Source organism: Pelodiscus sinensis, chromosome 1, assembly GCF_052426305.1.
Source record: "Pelodiscus sinensis isolate ZL-2025 chromosome 1, ASM5242630v1, whole genome shotgun sequence".
Taxonomy (NCBI): Eukaryota; Metazoa; Chordata; order Testudines; family Trionychidae; genus Pelodiscus; species Pelodiscus sinensis.
Genome location: NC_143052.1, coordinates 314,972,350 through 314,998,023, shown reverse-complemented (window position 1 = coordinate 314,998,023; position 25,674 = coordinate 314,972,350). Strand labels below are relative to the sequence as shown.

Here is a 25,674-nt window from a genome sequence, read left to right as displayed (position 1 = left end):
CCAGAAGTGTCTTCTCCTTCTAGCAGCCCAAATTTAGCAACCCTACCTCAGTCCTTTGTTCTTGTTCATGGGCAAAACTTGTCACCTCGCCAACCTCCTTAGCCTTCAATTAATTGTGATTATTTTTAATCACAATTTTTTTATTTAATCCTGAGTTAACTGCTATTAATCAACAGTCCTAGTTAAAGTCTATTCAGAGTTGGCCTTTTTTCAGTGGAATCTTTTTTAAATGTTTCTAGTGTAGACAAGGCTGTAATGTTTAGTAATAAGTCACTTGGGTGGGCTATGGAATGCAAGCAAATTTTGGAAGTTGTTTTTAATTAAAACTTTGTTTTGTTTTTTAATAGGATGACTGTGGCGATCTTTGCAAACTGTGTGTTCTTTCTTAAAGTGAAACATTTACCCATTCAGGAAAAGAACAGATTGAGAACGTGCATTAAAGAAAATGGTGGACTAATTTATTTTATGCTAAATCATGAGGTATATTTCTTTTATTTTCTTTTTTGTGTGTGTGCTCTAATGGGAAAATAACAGGTAATATGAACACTGAAAAAGATTAAATGGTGTAGAAAGTGTGTGAATGAGAGAGCCTCCAGGTAAACATTTTAATATAAATAATTCTATTTATCAGTGCAGTTGTAATGCATCTATTATATAATCATTAGGTGTCACATAACAATTAAGAACGATATCCTTCCTGTTCACAAACGGACCAGAATGTCTTTACTTTGTTCTATATCATTTTTATGGCAGTCTTTTTCCAGGAAAAAATTACCAGGCCATTATTTTTCTTATCACCAAGGTATTGCACATTGTGACAGGTCTTGCATTAGGCATTAGCTGAATTTTTGTTTGGGTTATTATAAAATCATAGAAGCGTAGGACTGGAATGAATCTTGAGAGGTCATCTAAGTCAGTCTCCTGCACATAAGGCAGGATTCTGTAATAACTAGATCATTAATGACAGGTATTGATCTAACCTGTTCTTAAAAACATACAATGAGGAAGATTTCATAACCTCCCTAGGCACTCTGACAGGAAATTTTTTCTAATGTCCAACCTAAACCTCCCTTGCTGCAATTAAAGACCATTGCTTCTTGTCCTATCCTCAGAGGTTAAGGAGAACAATTTTTCATCCTCCTCATAACAACATTTTAAGTACTTGAAAACTGTTATCTAGTACTTCTCTCACCTTCTCGCCCCAGTCTTCTTCAGACTAAACAAACTCAATTTTTAATCTTTCCTCGTGGGTCATGTTTGCTAGATCTTTGACCATTTTTGTTGATCTCCTCTGAATTTTTTGTTCAATTTGTCACATCTTTCTTGAAATGTGGCACCCACAACTGGCCACAGTACTCCAGATGAGGCATCATTAGTGCAGAGTAGAGTGGAAGAATTACTTGCTTACCACCTTCCTGTTAATATATCTCAGAATGATGTGAACTTAACTTGCAAAATGGTGACTCATATTTAGCTTGTGATCCACTATAATCCCCAAATACTTTCCACAGTACTCATTTTTATATGGCCATTTCCCATTTTGTACGTGTGCTTTGCATTTGTCCTTAATTTCATCTTATTTACTTTAGACCATTTCTCCAGTTTGTCCAAATCAATTTGAATTTTAATTCTGTACTCCATAGCTGTTGGAACCCTAACTTGGTATCGTCCACAAACGTTATGAGCATACTTTCTATGCTATTATCTAAATCATTTATGAAAATACTAAACAATACTGGACCCAGAACTAATCTTTGCAGGACCCTACTCTCTCTGCCCTGCCAGCCTGGCTGTGAACCACTGATAAATACTCTCTGGGAATAGTTTTCCATCCACTTATGCACCCACCATATAGTAGCTCCATTTAATCTGTATTTGTGCCTTGGCCTTTCTAATTTTGTTCCTACAGACTTGTATAGTTTGTTTTTATTTATCCTTTGTAATTTTACCTAGTTTCCATGTTTTGTAGGGCTCTTTAGCAAAGTTTGGGTGTGACAGCAGATGGATGCCAGAAAGAAGGCAATTATATTGTAGTTTTTTATTTGCAATGCACATTTAAATGCACATTAAATGTACAGTGGAAATAATGCCAGGTACCTGATCCCAGGATGGGCTTAGCACTGAATTCAGTGGGAAATGAAGATAAACAGAACATTATGGATTTAAGACCTGGAAGATGAAGATATTTTTTATGCACAGAAGTAGTGAACCATGCCAAGAGTCCATATTGGTGTGCATCAATTTTGACCTACCTCCTGGGAGAGAAGGTGGTTTGATCTTTATGTGTTTTACTTCTTGTTTTTTTCTGATTGAAACTGCAAATGTGGTTTCTAATTAGGGAAGAAAGATGTTTCAGAGATATGGATGCTTTCCTTAGCTCATACATGACTTCACTGTATGGAGTGTTGAACAAATTGTTTAAACCTTACTATTATTTATACTACTCCATAGGAATGAGTGCCACTTTACAAACATTTAAAAAATAACAGGTCCCAGCTTTCAGGAACTTATTGTTTAAATTATGTATAATAGAAAGAGGTGACAAGGAATTGTTTAAAGGGAAGTATATTAGGAATACAACATACACACATAATCCCTTCCCTTGCAATGCATCAGTTTGATGGCAACTGTTTAAAAGTGCATGTGGGTTTAGAACAAAAAGTGAAGAGTACTGAGTCTAGTTGCAGCAAAAGTATTCAACAGATGAGACAGATCATCTTGTATTGTCAACTCAGAATCTCCCCCAGCACGTTACCACACCTCTATAGTATGGACAGATGGCAACATCTAATCATATCAATTACTTAAGAACCAAAAAATAACTTGTGAAATTTTATCTTAATATGTTGTCTTTTAGAGTTAAGTAATTCACTATTCTTATATTATTTACAAATATGAAATGACTATTGAGTAAACAAACTAAATCTGCAGTAGCTACTTATTTTTGTATCTGCATAATGAGTGTGATTTTTAACCTTGTTTTCAGTGTACCCATGTCATTGTGGATAATGTTGCTTCACTCAGCTCTTATCATCTGAAAACTATCCAGAAGCATCAGCTTCCCATTGTAAGTGCCGATTTCATATGGAAATCAGCTGAAGAAGGAAAACTTTTACAGGCTGATGAATATGAAACTAGTAAATCATTGGAAGGTAGTTCTGACCAAAAGCCAAGCCATTGTGGTAAGTATATTTAGTGACATTTTTTATGGGCTGGTTACTTTGGAAGGGTAGTGTGATGGGGCAGCGGCGCCCTGCACTGGGGACGGTGCCAAATCCCTGTGCGGGGAGCAAGCGACGGAGACGAGACTGGCCACTTCACCGGTGTGTACAGCCAGCGATCACACGGGGGAGGGGGCAGCGAGGGAGAGTAGCGCAAGGGCCGGGGAGGAGAAGCGGACGGAGACCCTGGAGCATTATGTCACCCAGCGCGCCTGGTGTCTGGCCCGGACTCCCTTACGGGAACTTGTCACAGGCAGTTTTCATTTAGAACTAATTTTAAATGGATCAGCAACAATGGTTGTTTGCCAAAAATTGGTATAATAGTAGCTGCAGAAAAGATGCTGGGTATAAAGGACGACAACATATTGGAGTCTTTCCACTGATTTTAATGGGCTTTGGATCAGGCCCTGAAATAGGAATATCTGTATGGGTAAAATAATAAATCCAACCATGACAGTCTTTTTGATGCCACTGAAAAAATATCACTTGTAGTTAGTTAGAAGCCTTACTTTTGTTCAGCACCATAGATTGAGTTATCAGAATACTATGTTCATTTCTAAGACGACACACTTTGAGAAATAATGAAATCTACAGGGCATGCTGTAATAATAGAAGTATGGACTTAATAGTAATGAATATAGAAGAAGGTTTTGAACATACTAAAATACTATAATTAAGGTACAGACTACAGTTCTACTCAGAAAGAAAAATACAAGATGTCCGTTCTGACTGTGAGAGAGATTACTCAAGAATTTGAAAATAAACCAAATAACCTGTTTTAGGTTATTAATCCCCTCATATAGTGTCATAATTTTTTTCCGACTGAGACTTGTTCATTATTTCATAATCATTTTTTAACCCTTCTAAGTAACTTTTATTTCTTTTTGGTTTTTGGTGATAGCAGTATCTCCTAATTAATTGTCATCTCTAAGTTTTGTGTGTTGTTCACCCCCTCTTTAAGTTTGTAGTAAAAATGTCATTTTACTTTTCTGAACAACTTATAATGCAAAATTTAGTATCTCATGGATAAATTAAAGTTACAGATCACTGTGGTCTTGAAAAACAAATACAGGGTTAAGAGTCAGGAGCCACTAAATTCTAATCTTGGCTCTGCCACCAACTCACTGTTGGATCTTGGCCAAATCATTTTACCTCATTGCCTCAGTTTCTCTATTTGTAACCTACTACCGTTTGTCTTAACTACCTGATAGGAGTAATGTGATGATTAATTATTTAGTATCCATACAGTTCTTTGAACATGGAAAGCACTTTGCAGATGCTAAGTAGCATTATTGATTTCTGAGCTATTAATATGTTAAACCTAAGTAAGCCAGGTAGATGGAGTAATGCCAAGGAATGTATTTTGATAACAGATGAAAAGAACCATCTGTCTTCTGAGCATGACATTAAGGAGAAAGAGGATGCCACTGAGAAGAATGAAAACAGTGGCCTGGAGCTCACTACTTTGGAAGTCAGTGAGAGTTCGGTTGGGCCCAATATGGAGAGTGTCAGGTAATCCCTCTGACCAACATAAAAGAAAAAAATGTATTTTACTATTAAGTGTGAAAGGGGGTCAGCTTATGAATTTGCCAGAATGTCATAGATTTTTAAAGCTGACATCTACAAACTAGGTTTACCGATATGGAATAGAATCCAGTAACATAACCCCTTTTCATTGAGTCCAGGGAACATTATCTTACTATGGGTTGAATCTCTATAATCTGGGATTCCCTCGTCCAGCAACATCCCTGGTCCAGCATTGTCAGTGACCCAATGGATACCCCACAGTTGGAGCACTTCATGGGAAAAAAACAGTGACAAACTCCCCCCTCTCCCTTGACCCCCGCTCACTGCTGGCCCCGTATTTAGCAACTCCTTCCCCATTCTCCCAGAGCTTCCAGAGTGCCACAGCTGATTGGCAGTGTTCATGCTCAGGGAGGGAGGGCAAGGAGCAGGGATGAGCATTCTTGGGAGGGAGACGAGGAGTGACTGCAGAGCCCGAAGGCCAGGAGCAGAGCCCTGTAGATGGGAGCAGGAACCTCGGCCAGCAGCAGAGGGGCTGGCATTGACTTCCCCAGGTCTAGCAAATTCCCTGGTTCTGGATAGGTCAGGTCCCAAGGGTGCTGGACCAGGGAGATTCAACCTGTAGTTTAACACTGGGTTCTTTTCAGGTCAACTTGACGCTAATCTTGTTTTGAGAAGTACTGTTCACTTACATATTTGTAACTGATCAACAATGTATTAATTCACCAGAAACACAGTCATATAAATAATCAACACTTGCCCACTCAAAAGCAGACACAACCAGGTGTGTGTATTACAACACAATATGGTCATGCAAGCAATTATCACAGAGCAGAGTTGAGGCTCAGTAGTTATATCAAAGACCAATGCAAATTACCTAGAGTTCTCATTACATTTACTTATGGATCAACAATTCTCAGTCCTTTAGTACCAAGCACATTTATCCCAAGTGCAAAGGTTTGTAAAGCTTTTTCAAGAGTGTGATTACTTCTCTCTGACTAGATTGGTCCAAAAGGGACAAATTTACAGAATTAAAACCAGTTGCTTAAAACAACTTCTTTCAGTCTTTCTTATGCCAATTTGTTGGACTTACAAACGAAGTAAGACTTACCCAGCATTACCTGGGTTTGGGACTGGCCCAGGGCTGGGAGGGGGAGAGGCATGCACCCCACCCTCCAGCTTCATCCTGGTTAGGTCCGGGGTGGGGTGGAGCTGCTCAGGCTACCAGCTGGCACTCGCTGGGGCCAGCCCAAGGTGGCAGGGGTCACGCAGCAGCTGACAGCTGCTTCCCGGGACAGGCTTGGGTGGTAGTGGCCACGCTGCCAGCCAGCGATTGCTCATTAGGGGTGATTACTGCTCCCTTGTGGTCATTGGTGAGTATAACTGTCCCTGCTATCACACCCCTCCCTTTCTCTTTGATGCGAAACAATCTCATTCCATGCACATCCTATTATCCTTGCAAAATCAAACACTAATCTTGATTTAAGTTATGATAAGAGGAAGCTGCATTCCAAATTTGGTAGTCCTAGCTCTTACCATTTAGGAGGAGTTCTTGAACAAACTGACTCACAGATGGACAACAGATTCAAATTTCTAAAATATACAGTAAATAAGATATATTTAAAGTGTAAGGAGAAGGTGGGAGCTGATCACCTATTCATATTGAGCAATGGTACTCAAAGTGCGGTCCACGGACCAAGTGGTCTGCGACTCGAGCTCAGGTCCCCCCCGCCATGCAATGTGGGAAACGGCAGGCTGTCATGGGGGCTTGTCTATGTCCCCATGCCTCAGGCGAGGCTTTCCACCTCACTTCGCTCTTTGTGCTCGCAGCGTGCAGTTGAGCCTGTTGTTCCTGCACACCTCTGGTCACCATGTTGCTGGGCATCGGCCCGGAGATGGGATTCTCAAGCAAGGAGCTGCTAACCCTGCACTTCCCCCTGCACCACACCTGGTGCAACCGGGACCTGCCCGTCCTCTGCGCGCGCTGCAGAGTGCGCCCCCCTCTGCCCATCTATTGGGCTGTGCACTTCGGCAAGGTGCAGCCCAGCCTGTGGAGGGGGCGCTGCCCCCCGGGACCTTAGCACTCACACAGCACCACCGTGCTTTGCATGAGGGTAGGGGGGAAGTGGGAACTGCCACCTGGCTTGGTATGGGGTTGTCTTAGTACCGTCCATAGCCCCCGGAGAGTAGGGTTGCCAGGTGCCCGGTATTTACCTGGACAATCCAGTATTTGCAGGCTCCGTCTGGTAAAGAAATCCAGAAAATACCGGACATGTGAAATGAACAGTATTTCCTGTTTCCCTCGGATGGAAGCCCAGCGGGGACAATTTTCCCCTGCCACATCTGGCGGGGGTGAGGGAGTCGTAGTGAAGGGGGGCAGGAGAGGGCACTTGCCGGGCACCACTCTAAGGGGGCGCCGGGCTGGAGTGGGAGCAAAGTGCACGCTGCTCTGGCCCATGTAACCAGCAGAGACCCAGGAGCTGGCCATGTGGTGCCTCCCTCTACACAATGTGAGCCGAGGCAGCTGGGCCAGGCGGCAGGAGCAACGACTTTAAAAGTAAGATTAACTTACCCAGCCATCCCGTTTCTCCGGTGCCTGGCTCTGCGGGGGGACGGGGATTTGATTGGGGCAGGGTGCTCTCGGTGCTGGGGATGCCTGGCTCAGGGGGAGAGGTGAGTGCACTGCGATGGGGGACGCTGTGGGTGGCCTGGGTCTGAGGCAGGGGTGAATGCATTGGGATGAGGAGTACTAAGGGAGCCTGGCTCTGGGGGAGGGGTGGGTGCATTGGGAGTTAGTGTGTGGCCCCAAACTGGAGGGAGTGGTGCAACTTTTGCTTTTTTCCCCCAGCTCAACAGAATTTTTTCCAGGTGTTATTTTTTGGGGGAGGAGGAGCGGTGTTCGGTATTTTTCGTTAAACCATCTGGCAACCCTACCAGAGAGGGCCAGAGCCTGGACTGTGGGGGCGTGCCCTCAGGGGAATGTGGGACACAGCAGGCTCTCAGGGGGGTTGTCCATGTCTCTCTGACAGAGCCAGCAGCCACCTTGGCATCCTGCTGTCACCTCCTTCCCCTCTAGTCCCTGCTTGTTCAGACATGACACATGGCAGTGGCTGTGTTTAACCTAGTGGCTCCCCATCCATGGTATTCAAAGGTGCAATTAGTAAATTGTCCACAGATGAGAGTGTTCAGTGGGAAGAGAGTGGTTCTAAATGAAACCTGAAAGGTGGTTCCAGTGAGAGGCAGCGGTTCTTGGGGGCTGGCCGAGGAAGACTCAGATGCTCATACAGTTCAGCATGTGAAAAAAGGGAGGGAGACAATGGAGTAATTGGAAACCGTAGGCTAGACGGAGGTTACATGTTTTTATTGAAATCTCCGAAGCTGGAACTCTTATCCTCATGTCCACAAGACAGCTTAAAAACATTTAGGGTATGTCTACACTACAATGTTAGTTCGAACTAACGGATGTTAGTTCGAACTAACATTCATAGCCGCTACACTAGCGCTCCGCTAGTTCGAATTTGAATCGAACTAGCGGAGCGCTTAGTTCGAACTAGGAAAACCTCATTTTACGAGGATTAAGCCTAGTTCGAACTTACTAGTTCGAATTACGGGGTGTGTAGCCCCTTAATTTGAACTAGTGGGAGGCTAGCCCTCCCCAGGTTTCCCTGGTGGCCACTCTGGCCAACACCAGGGAAACTCGTCTGCCCCCCTCCCGGCCCCGGACCCCTTAAAGGGGCATGGGCTGGCTACGGTGCCCGTGCTAGGTGCAAGCCTGCCAGCACCCAGCCAGCAGACCCTGCACCTGACACGGCTCGAGCCAGCCACCCGATGCCCCCCAGCCCACCCCCTCTTCCCGGGATCAGGCTGGCGGCTCCCGGGAGCTTTCCCTGGACCGCAAGAGGCAGGCACCTTCCTGGGCTAGTGCAGACATCATGGACCTTGTCCACGATCTCCGCACTAGGCACAGGAAAGTGGCCGTCTAGGGCAGGAGAGCTGCCAGCCTGGCCACCCAGGAGCAGGTGTGCATGAAAATCAAGGGGGTCCACTGAGACCCCCGACCCTGAGCCCTGAGCTTACAATGGCCGTCCTGGGTCAGACCAAAGGTCCATCTAGCCCAGTAGCCTGTCTGCCGACAGCGGCCAACCCTAGGGACCCTGGAGGGGATGAACCGAAGACAGTGACCAAGCCATTTGTCTCGTGCCATCCCTCTCCAGCCTTCCACAAACTTTGGGCAGGGACACCACTCCTACCCCCTGGCTAAGACTACTCCATGGACCCAACCTCCATGAATTGATCTCACTTCTCTTTAAACTCTGTTCTAGTTGTAGCCTTCACAGCCTCCTGCAGCAAGGAGTTCCGCAGGTTAACTATTTGCTTTCTGAAGAACTTTCTCTTACTAGTTTCAAGCCTGCTACCCATTCCTTTCCTTTGGTGTCTTTTAGTCCTTCTTTAGGGGAACTCATGAAGAACTTTTCTGTATGCACCCTCTCCACCCAACCCCTGCTTTTAGAGACCTCTATCCTGTCCCCCCTCCGTCTCCTCTTTTCTAAGCTGAACAGTCCCAGTCTCTGTAGCCTCTCTTCATCTGGGACCTGTTCCCAACCCCTGATCATGTTAGTTGCCCTCCCCTCTCCCAGCCTTTCTCTTCCCCTCTCCCACCTCCTTTTCCCAGTCTCCCCCAGTTTTGTTCAATAAAGACAGAGTCAATGTTGGAAGAAACGTTATCTTTATTTTGTACATCAATAAGAAGGGGGGCTAGGGAAGGGTAAGTGGAAGGAGGTGAGGGAGGAATGGGGTACGAGTCCCCGATGGGGAGGACTGGGCTGGCTCTGCGGGCTTCTGGGGGTGGAAGCTCTCCTGCAGCCCCCTGATTGCCCCCTCTCCCCAGATGGCAGCCTGCGGCAAGTGCAGCCGGGCTGATGGCCGAGTGGTGTGATGTGCCCAGTGTGGGTACTCCGGGCAATCCAAGCCAGGACTGCTTTGCAAGCGGGGCACCCCTTAGAACTGTGTGTCCGGGGTGGGGGTCGGGTCCCTTTAAGCGCAGCCCTCAGCTAGCCTGAGACAGCATCTCCACGCTCTAAGTCCTCCTCTGATGCCCTGCCGGCACTGCTTCCGGCCATCCTTAAGCCCTGTTCAGAGTCCACTCAATGTGGACTTGCTAGTTCGAATTAGCAAAACGCTAATTCGAACTAGTTTTTAAGTCTAGATGCGCTAGTTCGAATTAGCTTAGTTCGAATTAAGTAATTCGAACTAAGTTAGTTCGAATTAGCACTGTAGTGTAGACGTACCCTAACTCTGGAAATCTGGCAGCAGGCTTGTGCATGGAGGCTTTACACAAACTTCTTGTCTGAAAACAGTTCTGATTTTTCAATGGGCTTTCTTCACCTCTCCTGCCCCTGCCCCCACACACCCTCCAAGTGGGAAGCCAAGCTGGTGCTGCAGGGCTCCCTGCTGCGTGGGGGTGGGTGGGGCTAAGCTCCCTCCTCACCCTGCTGGGGGAATGGCAGCACAGTGACTCGTGAGGCTTTCCCCACTGCAAGGGGGCATGAAGCCAGGTAAGTGTCCCCCCTCATGCCCAGACCCGCGCACCTCAATCCCCCTCACTCTCCTCCCTCCCTCTTCCCAAGACCACACAGACCTAGCTTGCTCCAACACCCTCCCTTGCTCCTGCACCCACCCCGCCTTCTGGCCAGACACCCTCCCTCCTGGCCAGAAACCCTACCCCAGCCTGCTCCTGCACTCTTCCTTGCACCTGCACCCTCACCTCTGGCTAGACACCTACCCCCACCCTACTCCTGCATCCACCATTGCTCCTGCTCCCTCCCCCTGCCCGACATCCTACTCCCAGTCTGCTTCTGCACCCTACCTCCCACCCAGACCTCACAACCCCTCTCCCTTCTGAACCCCACCTCCCTCTCAGATCCCCCCCATGACTATCCCACTCACTGGCAGCCCTGTCCCACACACTGAACCTCTCTTTTTGTCCTCACCCAGAGCCTAAGAGGGTTCATAAAATCTACTAACTCCAGAACCCCAGAAAAGTAAATCTGGCCTATGGGAAGCCCTGAACCTCAGTTCTCCCTGTCCCTTCCCCTTGCCCAGTGGAACTGGAGCACCAGAGGCAGGGCCGGCTTTAGGCCGATTCAGCCGATTCCCTGGAATAGGGCCCCGCGCCTAAGAGGGCCCCGCTTACGGCTGCGCGATGCATGCGCAGTGCCCCCTCCCCGGGGCACACGGTGCATGCGCAGGGCCCCGGGCGCGTGGCGCATGCACAGACCCCGCCCCTGGAATCGGGCCCCACACTTGTTAAAGCCGGCCCTGGCCAGAGGAGTGAGGTGTCTCAATTGGGGGCCACATCAGTGAGGGTTGAAGGTTTTGGGAGTTCTTTTGCTTCTCACTTGTGTGGTCCCCAACTGATTTTTTGGTGGGTTAGTGGCCCCCAACCCAAAAAAGGTTCCCCACCCCTGCCATAAAGAAAACATTGAAATCTTTTGTGTTGAACATAAATTAATATTTTTACTTTATTTAAAATTAGTTTTGATAAACTAACATGAGAAAGTTAAAACGATCGATCTGTTTAATAATTTAAATTAAACTGTTCTTCCTAGCTGCAGCACTAGCAAAATGGTTTGGATGTACAGTAAAACTCCGATAGTCCGGCATCCAACTGTTCGGCACTCCTGATACTCTGGCATCAAAATGCCAAGCGCTCCTGACCAGCTGATTAAAAAGCCTGCTGCTCAGCACATGGCTGGCTGTAACCAGAGGGAGCATAAGATTGGGGGAGGGAGAAAGGGAGTGGGATCGTGTTACAGTATGGAGAAGAGCATTTTGCTTCAGTGAAGGGGAAAGGGGAGGGGAGGAGGAGGAGGATCAGATTACGGCAGGGAGGAGCTGCAAAGAGGAAAGGGGAGGGGAGAGGGAGGGAGATTGTGTCCGGGCCAGCTGTTAAGCCATGCAGCTGTACCAGACCTCTTGATTCTCGGGCAAATCTGATAATCCGGCACCACCTAGGTCCAAAAGGTGCCAGATTATCGGAAGTCTACTGTAATTATGTAATTAACGGTGAGTTTCCATTAGCAACTGGTGGCCCATGTAAAAGTTTATACGGAGCCAGGTGGTCCACGGACCAAAAAATTTGAGAACCACTAATATTGAGGAATGCTAAAATGCAACTGGGTGGTCAAAACCATAGAAGCCATTTAGCAAAATAGTGGGCCAGGCAGTTAAATCAACTTTTAGTGCAACTTTTATGACAGTGATTTTTACTTGTTCAGAATAAGTTTTTTATTTTCCTGAGCTCTGAAAAAATAGACTTACATTGTATAAGTGTGAGGCTGGCACTTAATGTGATGGTGCAACCTTATAAAAATACCGATTTATATGATTTATTTTTAAAAGTTTGACAATTTCAATTATTCTGATTTCAGATTTTATACAGAAAATGATCGAGATACTCCTTATTTTCCACAAGATTTTGAAGTTGCAAAATATGATGTCCTTGAAAAAGTAAGCATCTTTAGTGACATCTCTTATGTTAGTAGAATGCAGTAGGATCAAAAAATGGTTTGCAGTTTTGTATGCATTACTTAATTCTTTACTTTTACAAATTATTATGCCATCATGGTCACAGAAACAAAGAACAATATTGACATACCAATATAAAGTAGTGCCTCTTTCAGTGCCTAACTCTGCTTCAAACAAACTAATTTTTATAGAAACCCACAAGGTAATAATACAGTACAATAATATATCTAGTCTTTGGGCAGTTTATACAGGTAACAAAGGTTTGCTATAAATATATTAAATGTAATTTAAATAGAGTAAGCTTTCATTTAAAAATGCAGAAGACTTTCAGATCTCTGATACTGACTAGAGCTTCTGGATGCTGCAGGAATGAAAATAATAAATAATTGCTATTCATTCCATTAATGCTTTCATAGCAGTAAACCGTGATTGTTCCCTATAACAATGAAAAGTTTGTGGAGGATATTGGAAAGTATGACAACAAACAGCTGAAGAAAACATTAAAGAAAATATGAACTGGAAATGTATTGAAATTAAAATGGTTTTTTTTTTCAGATTAATATTGAGAAAGGCAAAGAATTTGTAGTTATTGAATTGCAGTGTTCACAGGAATCGTGTGAGTTTCCCTTTCGAATATCTGTACACTTCAGCATGTCAGATGGATTTACGGTATGCATGGGTTTTTGCCATTGTTGCAAGTTTGGTTGTTTATTTCAATACTGAGAACACCTATCCCATAGTGCTAGATGCCCTATTAGAATTCTGAAAAAAACCACTTCACCTCTCAGGTACTTAGATTATATCAACATTGTCAACTATTAGGCATTCTTGGAATGTTTTTTTTCTCATTTGTTAGTTTGTCCACAGTTCTTGCCATTCATTCTTTGCTCATATTTAAATTAGGTGTTTAAATTTCAGTTAGTTTTTAAGGCGATCTTTTGGTCAATTTGTTCACAATTAATAACCCTTTTGCCTGTTTGTCTCAGCTGGTACAGGCTGAGCCTCTCTAATCAGGCACTCTCTGATCCAGCAATATCCATGGTCTGTCATGATTTACTTAGCTGAATGTCTACTTATCATGGGTGTGGCCAAGTTTCCTGTAATCCCATAAAGTTTGTTTACAGCCATCAGTTCTGGCTCTCCATGTTCTGTGATGTTATTTCGCTCTAAGTTACTCCTAAATGTCTCTAAGGGTATGTCTACACTACCCCGCTAGTTCGAACTAGCAGGGTAATGTAGGCATACCGCACTTGCAAATGAAGCCCAGGATTTGAATTTCCCGGGCTTCATTTGCATAAGCGGGGAGCCGCCATTTTTAAAACCCTGCTGGTTCGAACCCCGTGCAGCGCGGCTACACGGGGCACGAACTAGGTAGTTCGAACTAGGCTTCCTAGTTCGAACTACCGTTACTCCTCGTGAAATGAGGAGTAACGGTAGTTCGAACTAGGAAGCCTAGTTCGAACTACCTAGTTCGTGCCCCGTGTAGCCGCGCTGCACAGGGTTCAAACCAGCGGAGTTTTAAAAATGGCGGCTCCCCGCTTATGTAAATGAAGCCCGGGAAATTCAAATCCCGGGCTTCATTTGCAAGTGCGGTATGCCTACATTACCCCGCTAGTTCGAACTAGGAGGGTAGTGTAGACATATCCTAAGAGCCTACTAAGCAGTGGAAAAGTTGGTAATGGTGCTAGATAATACTGACCTCTCATGATTCAGATAATTCTCTGGTTTGGCACTTGTCAGGTCCTGCAGGTGCCAGACTAGAGAGGTTCAAACAATAGTGTGGCATACCACAAAACTTCTGTAAGTCTTTTTCTTATGTATTTTGATGTTATTCACAGAGTAAAAAACTGTTCATAAGAACTAAGACTTCTGAAGAAGTAAGAGAAAATTATGAGATTTATGTTAAAGATCTGAAGAACCAAGATTTCCTGTTAAGAGAAACCCTTCCCCTAGGTGCAGATTATTTAGCCTCCACGAAATTACAAGAGGTTAGTATGGTTTATTTGTTTGAATTCTTCTGTTCTTAATGATATATCTTCAGTATCTTCCAACAATTCTTTCTTATTCTAAGCAAAACACTGTGTTGTCTGATACTGCTATGCAGTAACTAATGGAAAATGCCGACTTCATGGTAATCACTGGAGCAAAAAAAGCAAATATTTTAATAATCTCCCTCTGTATACATTAGAAAATCTCTCTATACTTTCTTTCTCACCTTTGGATGTGTGGATTGCACTGGTTTGTATGGCCCTACCTTACTTCTCCAGGTTTTACCTTATTAGAGGAGTGTCTTGGTGATAGGCTTGTACTATTTTTGCCAGAGCTTTTTAAACCAATAGAAATAGTATGTACTCTCAATAAAGACAACAATAACTTTCCTAGTGGAAATGGGATAGATTTAGAGTCAAAATTTTAAAAAAGAACAAGTTAAAAATTATTTAGAAAAGTTAGATGTCTTCAAGTCACCAGGGCCTGATGAAATGCATCCTAGAATACTCAAGGAGCTGATAGAGGAGGTATCTGAGCCTTTAGCTATCATCTTTGAAAAGTCATGGAAGTCGGAAGAGATTCGAGAAGACTGGAAAAGGGCAAATACAGTGCCCATCTATAAAAAGGGAAATAAGAACAATCCAGGAAACTACAGATCAGTCCGTTTAACTTCTGGTGCAAGTAATTAAGGAATTGATCTGCAAATAGCTGGTAGATAATAAGGTGAGATAACAGCCAGCATGGATTTGTAAAGAACAAATCAGGTCAATCCAATCTTTTAGCTTTCTTTGATAGGATAACAAGTCTTGTGGATAAGGGAGAAGCGGTGGATGTGGTATACCTAGACTTTAGTAAAGCATTTGGTATGGTCTCACATGACCTTCCTATTGATAAACTAGGGAAATACAACCTAGATGGGGCTACTATAAGATGGATGCATAAAAACTGTTCCCAGAGAGTAGTTATTAATGGTTCACAATCAAGCTGGAAGGACATAACAAGTTGGTTTTGGCAGGAGGTCTGTTTTGGGACCGGTTCTATTCAATATCTTCATCAACGATTTAGATATTGGCATAGAGAGTACGCTTATTAAATTTGCAGATGATACCAAGCTGGGAGGGGTTGCAAGTGCTTGGAGGATAGGGTCATAATTCAGAATGATCTGGACCACCTAGAGAAATTATCTGAGGTAAATAGGATGAAGTTTTATAAGGACAAATACAAAGTGCTCTATTTAGGAAGGAACAGTCAGTTTCACACATACAGAATGGGAAGTGATTGTCTAGGAAGGAGTACTGCAGACAGGGATCTAGGGGTCATAGTGGACCACAAGCTAAATGTGAGGCAACAGTGTGAGGCTGTTGCAATAAAAGCAAACATGATTCTACCCTGCAATGATTAGGCCTCAGTTGGGCTACATCTACACTGCAGGGTTTTTGCTCAAGAAGTCTTTTGTGGAAGAGTTCTTGTGCAAAAACTTCTTGCTCAAAAGCATGTCCACACCTCAAAAGTGCATCGCAAAAGCGATGTGCTTTTGTGCAAGAGAGCTTCCACACTGTATGGACGTTCTTGTGCAAGAAAGCTCTGATGGCCATTCACAGAATGGCCATCAGAGCACCTGTGCTTTTTCAGATAGGCTCTTTTTGCACAAGAAACCCCTGCATAGCATCCACACGCACCTTTTTGTGCAAGAGTTGTAGCGCAAAAAAGAGTTATGCCTCGTAGAAGGAGCTATACCTTCACTGCAAAAAGCCCTCAGTTCTGTCGATTGACGGTAGATTTTATTCTGCAAAAACGTGCTTGAGGTGTGGACGCTCCATGGGTTTTTGCACAAAAATGGCCATTTATGCGCAAAAACCTTGTGGTGTAGACTTAGCCTTGGAGTACTGGAGTATTCTCCTTGGCCTCTGATGTTAGGACAAAAGCAATGGGCTGAAGTTGCAGCAAGAGAGGTTTAGGTTGGACCTTAGGAAAAACTTCCTTTCGGGGGGTTAAACACTGGAAAAAAATGCCTAGGGAGGTTGTGGAATCTCCATCTCTGGAGATATTTAAGAGTAGGTTGGATAGACATCTATCAGAGATGATCTAGATGGTGCCTGGTCCTGCCGTGAGGACAGGGGGCTGGACTTGATGATCTCTCAAGGTCCCTTCCAGTTCTAGTATTCTATGATGCTATGAGTTTGAATCCTGAACTTACAGGAATCAATTGCATAATAAAGAAAATAGTAGTGACCTGCTGTCCATTATCCATCAACTCTCAACTGAATTGCTCCTGCAGTCATGAAGACTGGGGAAGGCATGGAAGCAATTTTGGGGTAGTCTGCCACAAACAATGGAGGAAAGAAAAGGGGAGCAGAGAACAACTGAGTTAGCTGAAGAATTTGTGTACGACAGAGTCTTCATTTGAGTTTAGGGGATTGATTAGAAAATTTGGTCACAGGAATTGTGGCTGTGGTTCAAGTGGTTTGGGGACTTTTTAAAGGGAAAGGAGAAAGAATCGCAGTGTAGTAGAGATTTTTGTGGACTTTCTTCCAGCAAAGGTGGCAAAATAAACTGGCTGTGTTATATTTAATAATACATCCCATTCATTATCAGACACCCCACCCAACTTTCAAGCAAGAACATGGCCTCACTTTTACCATGCTCCTCATCCAGAAGACTTTATGTAAACAAGTCTCCCCTTTTATCAATGGGCCTAAAGAAGTCATCATAAAAGTTAACATGCATATCATAGAATATTGCGTATAAGAACAGGGAAATCAATGAGAATTTTACCAGTGTGAGAACTGCAGATGCAAGTTTTGTATTTTGCTTTTATTCATTAATATTTGTTTACTACAGCTACTTCTAGAGGAAGCTATAAATTCAAGCACTTTATCCCAAGAAATTAGTGCTTTTGTAGAACTGATCTGGGCAGAAGCACTTGGTCATTTGGACCATTTACTACTTGAGCCAGTAAACAACCTCAGCCTCAATGATGTAAGTTAATTTTGCTGGGAGATGATTACTCTTTGAGAATTAATGTTATGTAAGTATTAATGTAAGTATTTTACTTCAAGCAAGAGTATTTTGCTCTTTGTGCCCTAGGATCAGAACTATACTGGATATAGTTGTATTTAAACACACCTCCATTTCAAAACTAGTATTGTTTTAATTTCAAGTTTGCTTTATATATTTTGCTACAGGAGTTGAGATTACTAGGGAACGCACATTAACACTTTTTAAATGTGGAGAAAAAGCATTGCTAGCTAGGATCCCTTAGCTCTGGAATGCATCTTGCTGGTCAGATAATGCTCAGAGCTGCTGATCTTTGGAGAACAATGTAAGGTGGGAAAGAGATTTGAAGTCTTTTAGGGGTGAAAATTTTCCAATATGCAGACACTGATCAGTACTGTGCATTATTAATAGTGTGTGTGTGCAAGAGAGAGAGACGGAGAGAGACAGACTGCAGCAGGTGCATTTTATAAATCAGTTAATATATAAATTAGACATACCATTTGATGTGGAGATGTCAGAACCTGTCTACTGAGATGATATTTGTTGGGATATGTAAAAATTAATAGGGTCTGTGATGACCCTACATCAGTGGGTAAGGGGTCTAGCCAGAATAGGCAATGCCATTGCCCTTTAAACATGTTTTTCCCCTTTGTCCTGGTAGCCTTGGAAGATGGTTGCACTGAACAGTGTCTTATTTTGTCTTCACACTTGTCCATAAAAACATTTTCAGGGTTGAAGCACTCTCTCCCTCCCTAGAAGCTGCCGATTAAGACAGTATGTAATGCTTATTCAACTAAAAACCAGTTAACAATAAACAGGGGCAGGTATAGTTATTAATATTCATTTTATGGGAGTTAACATTACTAAATAAAGTTTTAGGAAAAGTAGTGATAGACTTGCAATTAACATACTAAAATAGATAAAAGGGATTAATTGGTGCAAAATTGTTGCCTCTCAGATATTGTGTTGACTGTCCAAGGTAAACATGCGTGGGCAATAAAACAGTTCTGTTTACCCCATCTGCTTCTGGATCGCCTGTTTCTTCTCTAACAAATATTCAGTCATTACCACTATAGATAAGATATGAACCACAGTCCTAGAAGTGAAAGGTTTTGAATCCCAGTGTGTCCCTCTGTAAAAATTAATTTGATAATACTAATATATTCTGACTGACTTCACTGCCAGAAACACCATTATGTGCAATTTCCTGAGAAACAGTTGTAAGTTTCTAAAATATAGGAATTTAAAAGCTGCGATTCGGTTAGCATACATTTTCTAATGTTGCCAAAGGGCCATTGTGAAGAAAGGACCAACCTTGGATCAATACTGACATGGAATAGAACTTGGTTATGAAGTCCCTGGACTATCTCAACGCTATTAAACTACAGGATATTGCTTATGGTTTGCCTTTTCCCTGCTATTCTGTGATCTACAGCAGAAAAGATCCAATGGAAATGTATTACAAGTAACAGCCCTATTGAAACTAATTTTAGCTAAGCGAGCAAATCTATTTCCAATTTTATTTCTAATTTGGACACAATGTCAAATGGACAATGGCCCTAGAGTGCAATCTTCAGGCTGTTGTTACAAATACATTTTGCAGTTTGATTTGTGTACTTTGGATAAACTAATGATTTAGAAGTTTCATTAACATTTATAGTTAATCTTCCTGTGGTTTCCAACCATAAACCATCTGTGATAAGTTTTCCATTATTTAATAAAGAATTAGGTTGACCTTGTGAATTTACAATAAACCAAAAGGCATTACCAGCTAATCAAATCCATATTCTTTTTTGTTATCTACTTGGGGAGGTTCTGTTCCCCTTACTTTCTGATTAGTCCTGTTGAAATCAGTATGATTACTCACAGAGTAGCTCAGCATGAGGGTAAAATCAGGTCCTTAGTTTTGATTGCCAAACTCCATTGCAAAAAGTCACTGTACTCATCTCATGTTGCAATAACAAAGAACAAATAAAAATTATAATCTTAGTGTAGAAAGAAATTACTCTCTATTTCTAGTGTTTACCTTTTTCAAGCTTGTTGAACTATTTTGTTAGAATTTAATTTTTAATAATCTCTTCTCTTGAAGGTGAGCAAAGCAGAAGGCATTCTACTCCAAATGAAGAATGCAATGAATGAGGGAACACCAGCAGAGGCACTGAAGGCGATGATGATGGAGTTTTATCGAATTATACGTCACAAAAGTGGAATTGACTATAATATTACAAAAAAACTGTTATCTAGCAAACAGGACCTCTGTCAGGTAACATTTTCAGACTGCTAGTAAGCACTGATATGCCCTGTATAGTGTCACTTAACACTGTCACACTACTAGTGAGTAGGATATTTTTAACTCTAGCAAGGGCTACTAAAATAAAGTCCTATTTTGAATCCAAGTAGCAATGGGGAGCTTATTAGTGGTTCAAAACAACTATCTTTAAAATATGGGTATGTCTACACTACCCTCCTAGTTCGAACTAGGAGGGTAATGTAGGCATACCGCACTTGCAAATGAAGCCCGGGATTTGAATTTCCCGGGCTTCATTTGCATAAACGAGGAGCCGCCATTTTAAATCCCCGCTGGTTCGAACCCCGTGTAGTGCGGCTACACGGGGCTCGAACTAGATAGTTTGGACTAGGTTCCTATTCCGAACTACCGGTACACCTCGTGGAACAAGGATAGGAACCTAGTCCGAACTACCTAGTTCGAACCCCGTGTAGCCGCGCTACACGGGGTTCGAACCAGCGGGGATTTAAAAATGGCAGCTCCCCGCTTATGCAAATGAAGACCGGGAAATTCAAATCCTGGGCTTCATTTGCAAGTGCGGTATGCCTACATTACCCCGCTAGTTCGAACTAGTGGGGTAGTATAGACATACCCTGAGATAGATATATTTATCTTTGACCCTCAGAAAATTTGTGGTACCAGAAATCTCACATCCCATAAATCTTGCCCATGACTGATGATGTGGCAACAATATAATATTTTATAATTTAATGTTGTATAATTAGTTTGTGTGTTAGATTCCCCATCATGATCTCTTGTTATACAGGAGGTCGTACTATATGATCAGTGCCTCATCTAATCTTGGAATCCATGAACTGGTATCAGTAGAATTTGGGTATATGCTACATCTCCAGGCACAAGCTGGTGCTACATTGCTTGGACTCTCCATCCTCAGAGCAACACTTCTCCTTGCTAAGATTTTTCCCATTCCCTATGCTCCAAAACCCAGCTTTGTGCATTGCTTTTAGAGCCATTGTCCTCCTGATTGACCAGTGGTTCTTCTGACAACACAATATACAGTAAAACTCCATTAGTCTGGTATGCAATGCTCGGCACTCCTGATGGTCTGGCACCATCAGGAACCCGGAAGTGCTTGGGGCAGCCAGACAATTGGATCAGTTTTAGCAGCGGCTGACTCGGGGACGCCTGGGACAGAGCAGCTAGGGTGCTGCCAGGTTGGTCTCGCAGCGCTGAGGGGCGGCGCTACCGGACCAACCTATCAGCACCCCAGCTGCTTTGCCACAGGCATCCCCGATTCAACCGTTGCTGAAACTGACCCAGCAGCGGCTGAATCGGGACGCCTGGGGCAGAGCCGGACTATCGGAAGGATCCCCCTCACCCCACCCCAGACCGCTCATAGTCCCCCCCCTTCTGATAGTCCGGCATATCTGATAGTCCGGCACCCCCTGGGTCCTAAAGGTGCCAGATTATCGGAAGTTTATTGTAGCTGCTGAGTGGCAGCCAGGGGGTTGGGACTAGCCCAGAGCAAAGTCAAAATGACAGCCAGCCAACAGAAAGCACTGGCTTGCTAAACTGTTGTGAGATGACCTAATCCATGCCTTGAGTTGGAATTTTATTAAAACAGTTTAACCGCCATATTTTGTTTACATAAGGTGCCATACCTGGTCTCACTCTTGCTAAACATGCTAATCAATAAGTTGAAATATTTTCTGCCTTTGTTCCATTCCAATGTTATTTCACTGTAATTTGTGTGCATGATTTCTGTTTACTATAATTTTCTCTCTTTCCTTATTCAAGATTTTGGTTATTTTCTTTATTAAATGTCACAAGGATAATATTACAGAAAAACCTCACCAAAATGTACAGAATTAGAATATTCTTCATAAACCATTACAATATATTATCCATATATCAGTTATCATTTATATCTTTATGTTTTAGCTAATCAGAGACATGCTTAATGTGTGTGAAACAAGTATGTCAAGCCCTAGCCCACCCTCTCTTGCTAAGTACCGGGCTTTGAGGTGCCAGCTACAAGCTATCAATCCAAACAGTGAAGAATTTTGCAATGTTCAACAACAGGTGTTGAAAAATAATCACAGGTAGGTGATTAATAGTGATAAGATGATCTCAGTAGTATTACAAAAATGAGGGTGGACCATCAGATTTTGTCACAGCAGTGAGATCTTTGGTGTCTGGAACATTCCACACCCTCTAGAGCCAGCAGGCTTATGGAATAGGCAGGGATGGCATTTACACAAGCTAAGAAGCAGGTATAGCATTGAATTCAGGGCTTGAAAGCTCAGGATATCAGCATGTTAGTTGACACTGCATGACTTATGTTGACACTAACAATTCTCTAGCAGTTGTCCCATAGTACCTTGCACTGACTGCTATGAACACAGTTTTGAACTCCACTGCCCCCGAGTCTCAGAGGCCCCTCCTTTAAAATCATGGCATATTTTAATATGTCTTTTCCTACCACTTACCATCCCTCCCTTCTTGTAAGCAACTGACCATTCTGGTTCAGGATCTACTCACTAGATTTGCCAATGCTTGGAGCATGCAGTAGTTATTGGCTCTTCTAGGCCCATGGGGAGAAGAGACTGTGCAGATGCAGTTGTGGAGCAATTGTAGAAACATAAGAAATCGGCCAAAAGTTTGCACAAGAGATGCAGGCAAAGGGTTATGGCAGAGATCAGTAGCAGTGCCACCTGAAAATGAAGGACCTGCAGAAGGCTGGAAGGCCAGTAGTCAATCCAGTACCTACCCTCATATCTGTTGCTTTTACAATGAACTTCATGTCACTTTTGAAAATGGGGCAAACGTCTGGTCTGTAGTTGTGGCTTTAAATCCCCCTTGAGCACTGTAACTATGCTGACTTAACCTCTGGTGTAGATGCAGCTGGGCTGATGGACAAATGTTTCTGTTGTCTGAGCTACTGTCACTCAGGAAGATGGAGTTCCTACAACCGTGAAAAAACCTCTTCTCTCACTATAAACTTCAGCTGCACTAGAGAGTTACAGTAGCGTACATGTGGCATTGTAGCTATGCTGCATAGTTCCCCTTATCTTAACTCCGTAGGTAGCCTCCTGTGGAGCTATAGCCTGGGAGCTATAGCCAAGATACAATACAGTGTATTAGCGACGAGGAGTCCTGTGGCACCTTATAGACTAACTGAAGTGTAGGAGCATAAGCTTTCGTGGGCAAAGACCCACTTCGTCAGATGCATGCATCTGACGAAGTGGGTCTTTGCCCACGAAAGCTTATGCTCCTACACTTCAGTTAGTCTATAAGGTGCCACAGGACTCCTCGTCGCTTTTGCAGATTCAGACTAACACGGCTACCCCTCTGATACTTAATACAGTGTATTGGAGCATTATGTGAAACAGGAGCCATTCATCTGTACCAAGCCTGGATTTCCCAGGACCTGAAATGATACCCAAAGAAGCAAATTTTTAAAAAAAATGTTGCTAAATTCCTCTCTGCTTGGGTTACTGAGGGAATTCAGCTCCTATTCCTACTACTCTGAATTTGTTATTTAAATATCTTTAAGAAAGGATCCCATCAAAATTGTTTTGTAAGTGAATGTGTATTTTATATGCAGCTGAGCTTCTAGCAGGACTGCTTGGGACTGAGCTTGCAGGCCCTGATCCAGAAAGATACCTTTTAAGCCTTACTCAGTGTGCCACAACTTTCAGCAGCCATTGGTGCTATATACAGTCCCAAAAGATAAATGTCAGTAGCTGCTGGAAGTTGTAGTGTAATGCAGCTACAGTCTGTGAAGACCACAAGCTAGAAAGCTCTTCCCCATAGGTCACCTGGATGGTTGACTCCAAAAGGACAATAAACGAGTAGGCCTAATAAGTGGAAACTTCAAAATCTGTTTTTGTTAATATTTTGGAAAACAAATCTTCTGCATTTTTCACATTCCTACTACAGTTTGAACTCTATGAAACATAAATACATTTTATAGAAAAGAGGGAAAACTATTATGAGATTATAGGCAATCACCAGTTGGATAGCTCTTATAGAATTACGATTTGTATTCCTGTTTGTCTTAACTGTTTAAACATTTGCAGCATGTTTTTAATAAATGCTCCTTTGTATTGAGTCTTGTTCTTGTAATTATGAAAGAAAAACAAATGAAGACTAGTCATTTGTTGACGTACAAATTAGTTCTTCACCTTTTATCTATTAATTGAATTTTGAACAACTTTCTAACTCACATGACTTTAAAATTTTCAATTTTTTGCAGTGACTGTCCAGTGAAAGTTCTAAAAATATATAGAGTTGGCAGAATAAGTGAAACAGCAGAGTTTCTGAGCAATCTTGGGAACATTCAGTCCTTATTCCATGCATCATCTGTGCGCAACTTTGTTGGAATTCTCTCACGGTAAGAACTGCAGTATTTTTTCCTTAACGTTTTCCATCATCTTTTTACTTTTTTGTTTAATATTTTGAGGTTATAAAGGACTCATTTTTCTGACACTAAGCAAATGCTTGGTTTAATCTTTCAACAATGTCATTTATACAGGTATATCATAGTTGAAAAAATCTTTTTTTTAAGAGATAAATTAGAAAGCTGTACTTTTTTTTGGAAAAGGACTAGTATGGATAGAAGTGGTCAGATATTGTGGTAGTAAACATAATTTAAATATCTGGTGTCAGAGCTCTTCCCCGCTCTCGCACTCAGAGTGCAGAAAGCGGGGGCCCACAGGAGACCTTAAAAATACCTTGCCTCTATAGGCTTCTGCTTAAAAGCTCCCCAAAGCCACAGATTCCCTGGCCTTAGGAGGCATGCTGCCACCACCAAATGACCCCTTTCTTCTTGAACCCAGGAAGGAAGCAGTTGGACTCCTTCCAGGGGGGTATCCCCGACCTCTTTTAGCACAAGAGAGCTGGAAAAAAGAGAAAACAAACTGCAGTCTCTGGTAGATGATCTCTCAGTCTTAGGCAGACACACGCCTGTTTCCTTCCAAGACACAAGAATCAAATCATCACCTTAAAAAAAGTGATTTTATTAACAAAAACAAAAAGATATACTTGATAAAACATACTTGTTTGTTAGGTGTTACAAAGCAACTAAGAAAAGAGCAAATTAAAACAAAGAGAAAAACCTAAGTTTAACCCTTTCGTCACTGGGTGCTGGACAACACCACTCATATCCATCACTCCTGAGTAGCAAAATAACTTAATTTGTTTTCAGTGTGTTCTATTTCAGTTCAATCATTACCCTGACAAAGTATGTAGAGAAATAGTGGAAAGAGTAATAAATGTGAATAAATATTTCTCCTTCTAGTGAGCATTATATTGCTGACCTCCATCCTCCATTTTAGATGTTATTTTTTAAAATATGTGTGTATGTACTATTAAGCACACAAAACAAACTTCTGCTGCTGTAACCAATTACTTACCATGCACATTGTTTATTTTCATCCTGTGTGTTGGATGTAATTAAGGATTAGATCCATCAAACATTTGCAGCCGAAAGTAGTAGCAGTACTAACAAATTCTATGGGTCTGCTCACAGTAGTAAGTACTGAGTTAATTAGTGAGTGTTCATGTAATTATCCTTTGTGATTGCAGCTCTTGATAACAAGAATCTGTTAACTCTATTTCCATGTAGAGGGCCATGCACATCTATGATACTGTGTCAAGGTTGTTCCCCATTCTGGCTCTTTGAGTGCAGAAGACAGGGGCTTGCAAGAGACTTTAACATACCCTGCCACTAAAAGTTTCTGTTTAAAATCTCCCCATGGTCGCAGATTCCCTGGTCTTGGATTGCAAACATCCCTTTGAGAACCCAGGAAGACACATTTGGGAATTTCTTTCTGTGAGTTACTCTTAAGCTCTTTAACCCTTGCTCTTGAGAGTGCTTTAAAAAACAAACAAACAAAAACCGCAATTCTCTTAATAGCTGACCTTGCAGTCTTAGGCATGCGCACACAGAGCCTCTTGCCTCCTAGGACACAGGAATCAGATCATGGTCTTAAAAAGTAATTTTTATTAACAAAACAAACCATACTTTCTGAAACATTATTTGGTTGCTAGGTGTTACAGAGCAACTGGAGAAAAAAGATTAAAATACAGATAATTACTTCCATGGGATTCAGTTTGGAGAGTGAAGTGAAAGTGGGAATTGCATGTGCTCATCACAAAAAAGTC

At 42.7% G+C, this 25,674-nt stretch overlaps 1 protein-coding gene across 1 annotated transcript in view; it reads left to right on the top strand.

Annotated features, from left to right (window-relative positions):
- The first annotated feature begins 323 nt into the window (after positions 1–323).
- The window catches only part of LOC149525866 (protein mono-ADP-ribosyltransferase PARP4-like), an 82,735-nt gene continuing 57,384 nt past the window's right edge, over positions 324–25,674 (top strand). The window contains exons 1-10 of the mRNA XM_089775611.1: positions 324–480; positions 2,987–3,182; positions 4,595–4,733; positions 12,176–12,254; positions 12,828–12,941; positions 14,111–14,260; positions 17,103–17,240; positions 19,348–19,521; positions 21,448–21,608; positions 23,765–23,902. Coding sequence (XP_089631737.1) covers positions 349–480; positions 2,987–3,182; positions 4,595–4,733; positions 12,176–12,254; positions 12,828–12,941; positions 14,111–14,260; positions 17,103–17,240; positions 19,348–19,521; positions 21,448–21,608; positions 23,765–23,902 — 1,421 coding nt within the window. The 5' untranslated portion in view covers positions 324–348. The remainder of the gene's footprint in view (positions 481–2,986; positions 3,183–4,594; positions 4,734–12,175; positions 12,255–12,827; positions 12,942–14,110; positions 14,261–17,102; positions 17,241–19,347; positions 19,522–21,447; positions 21,609–23,764; positions 23,903–25,674) is intronic.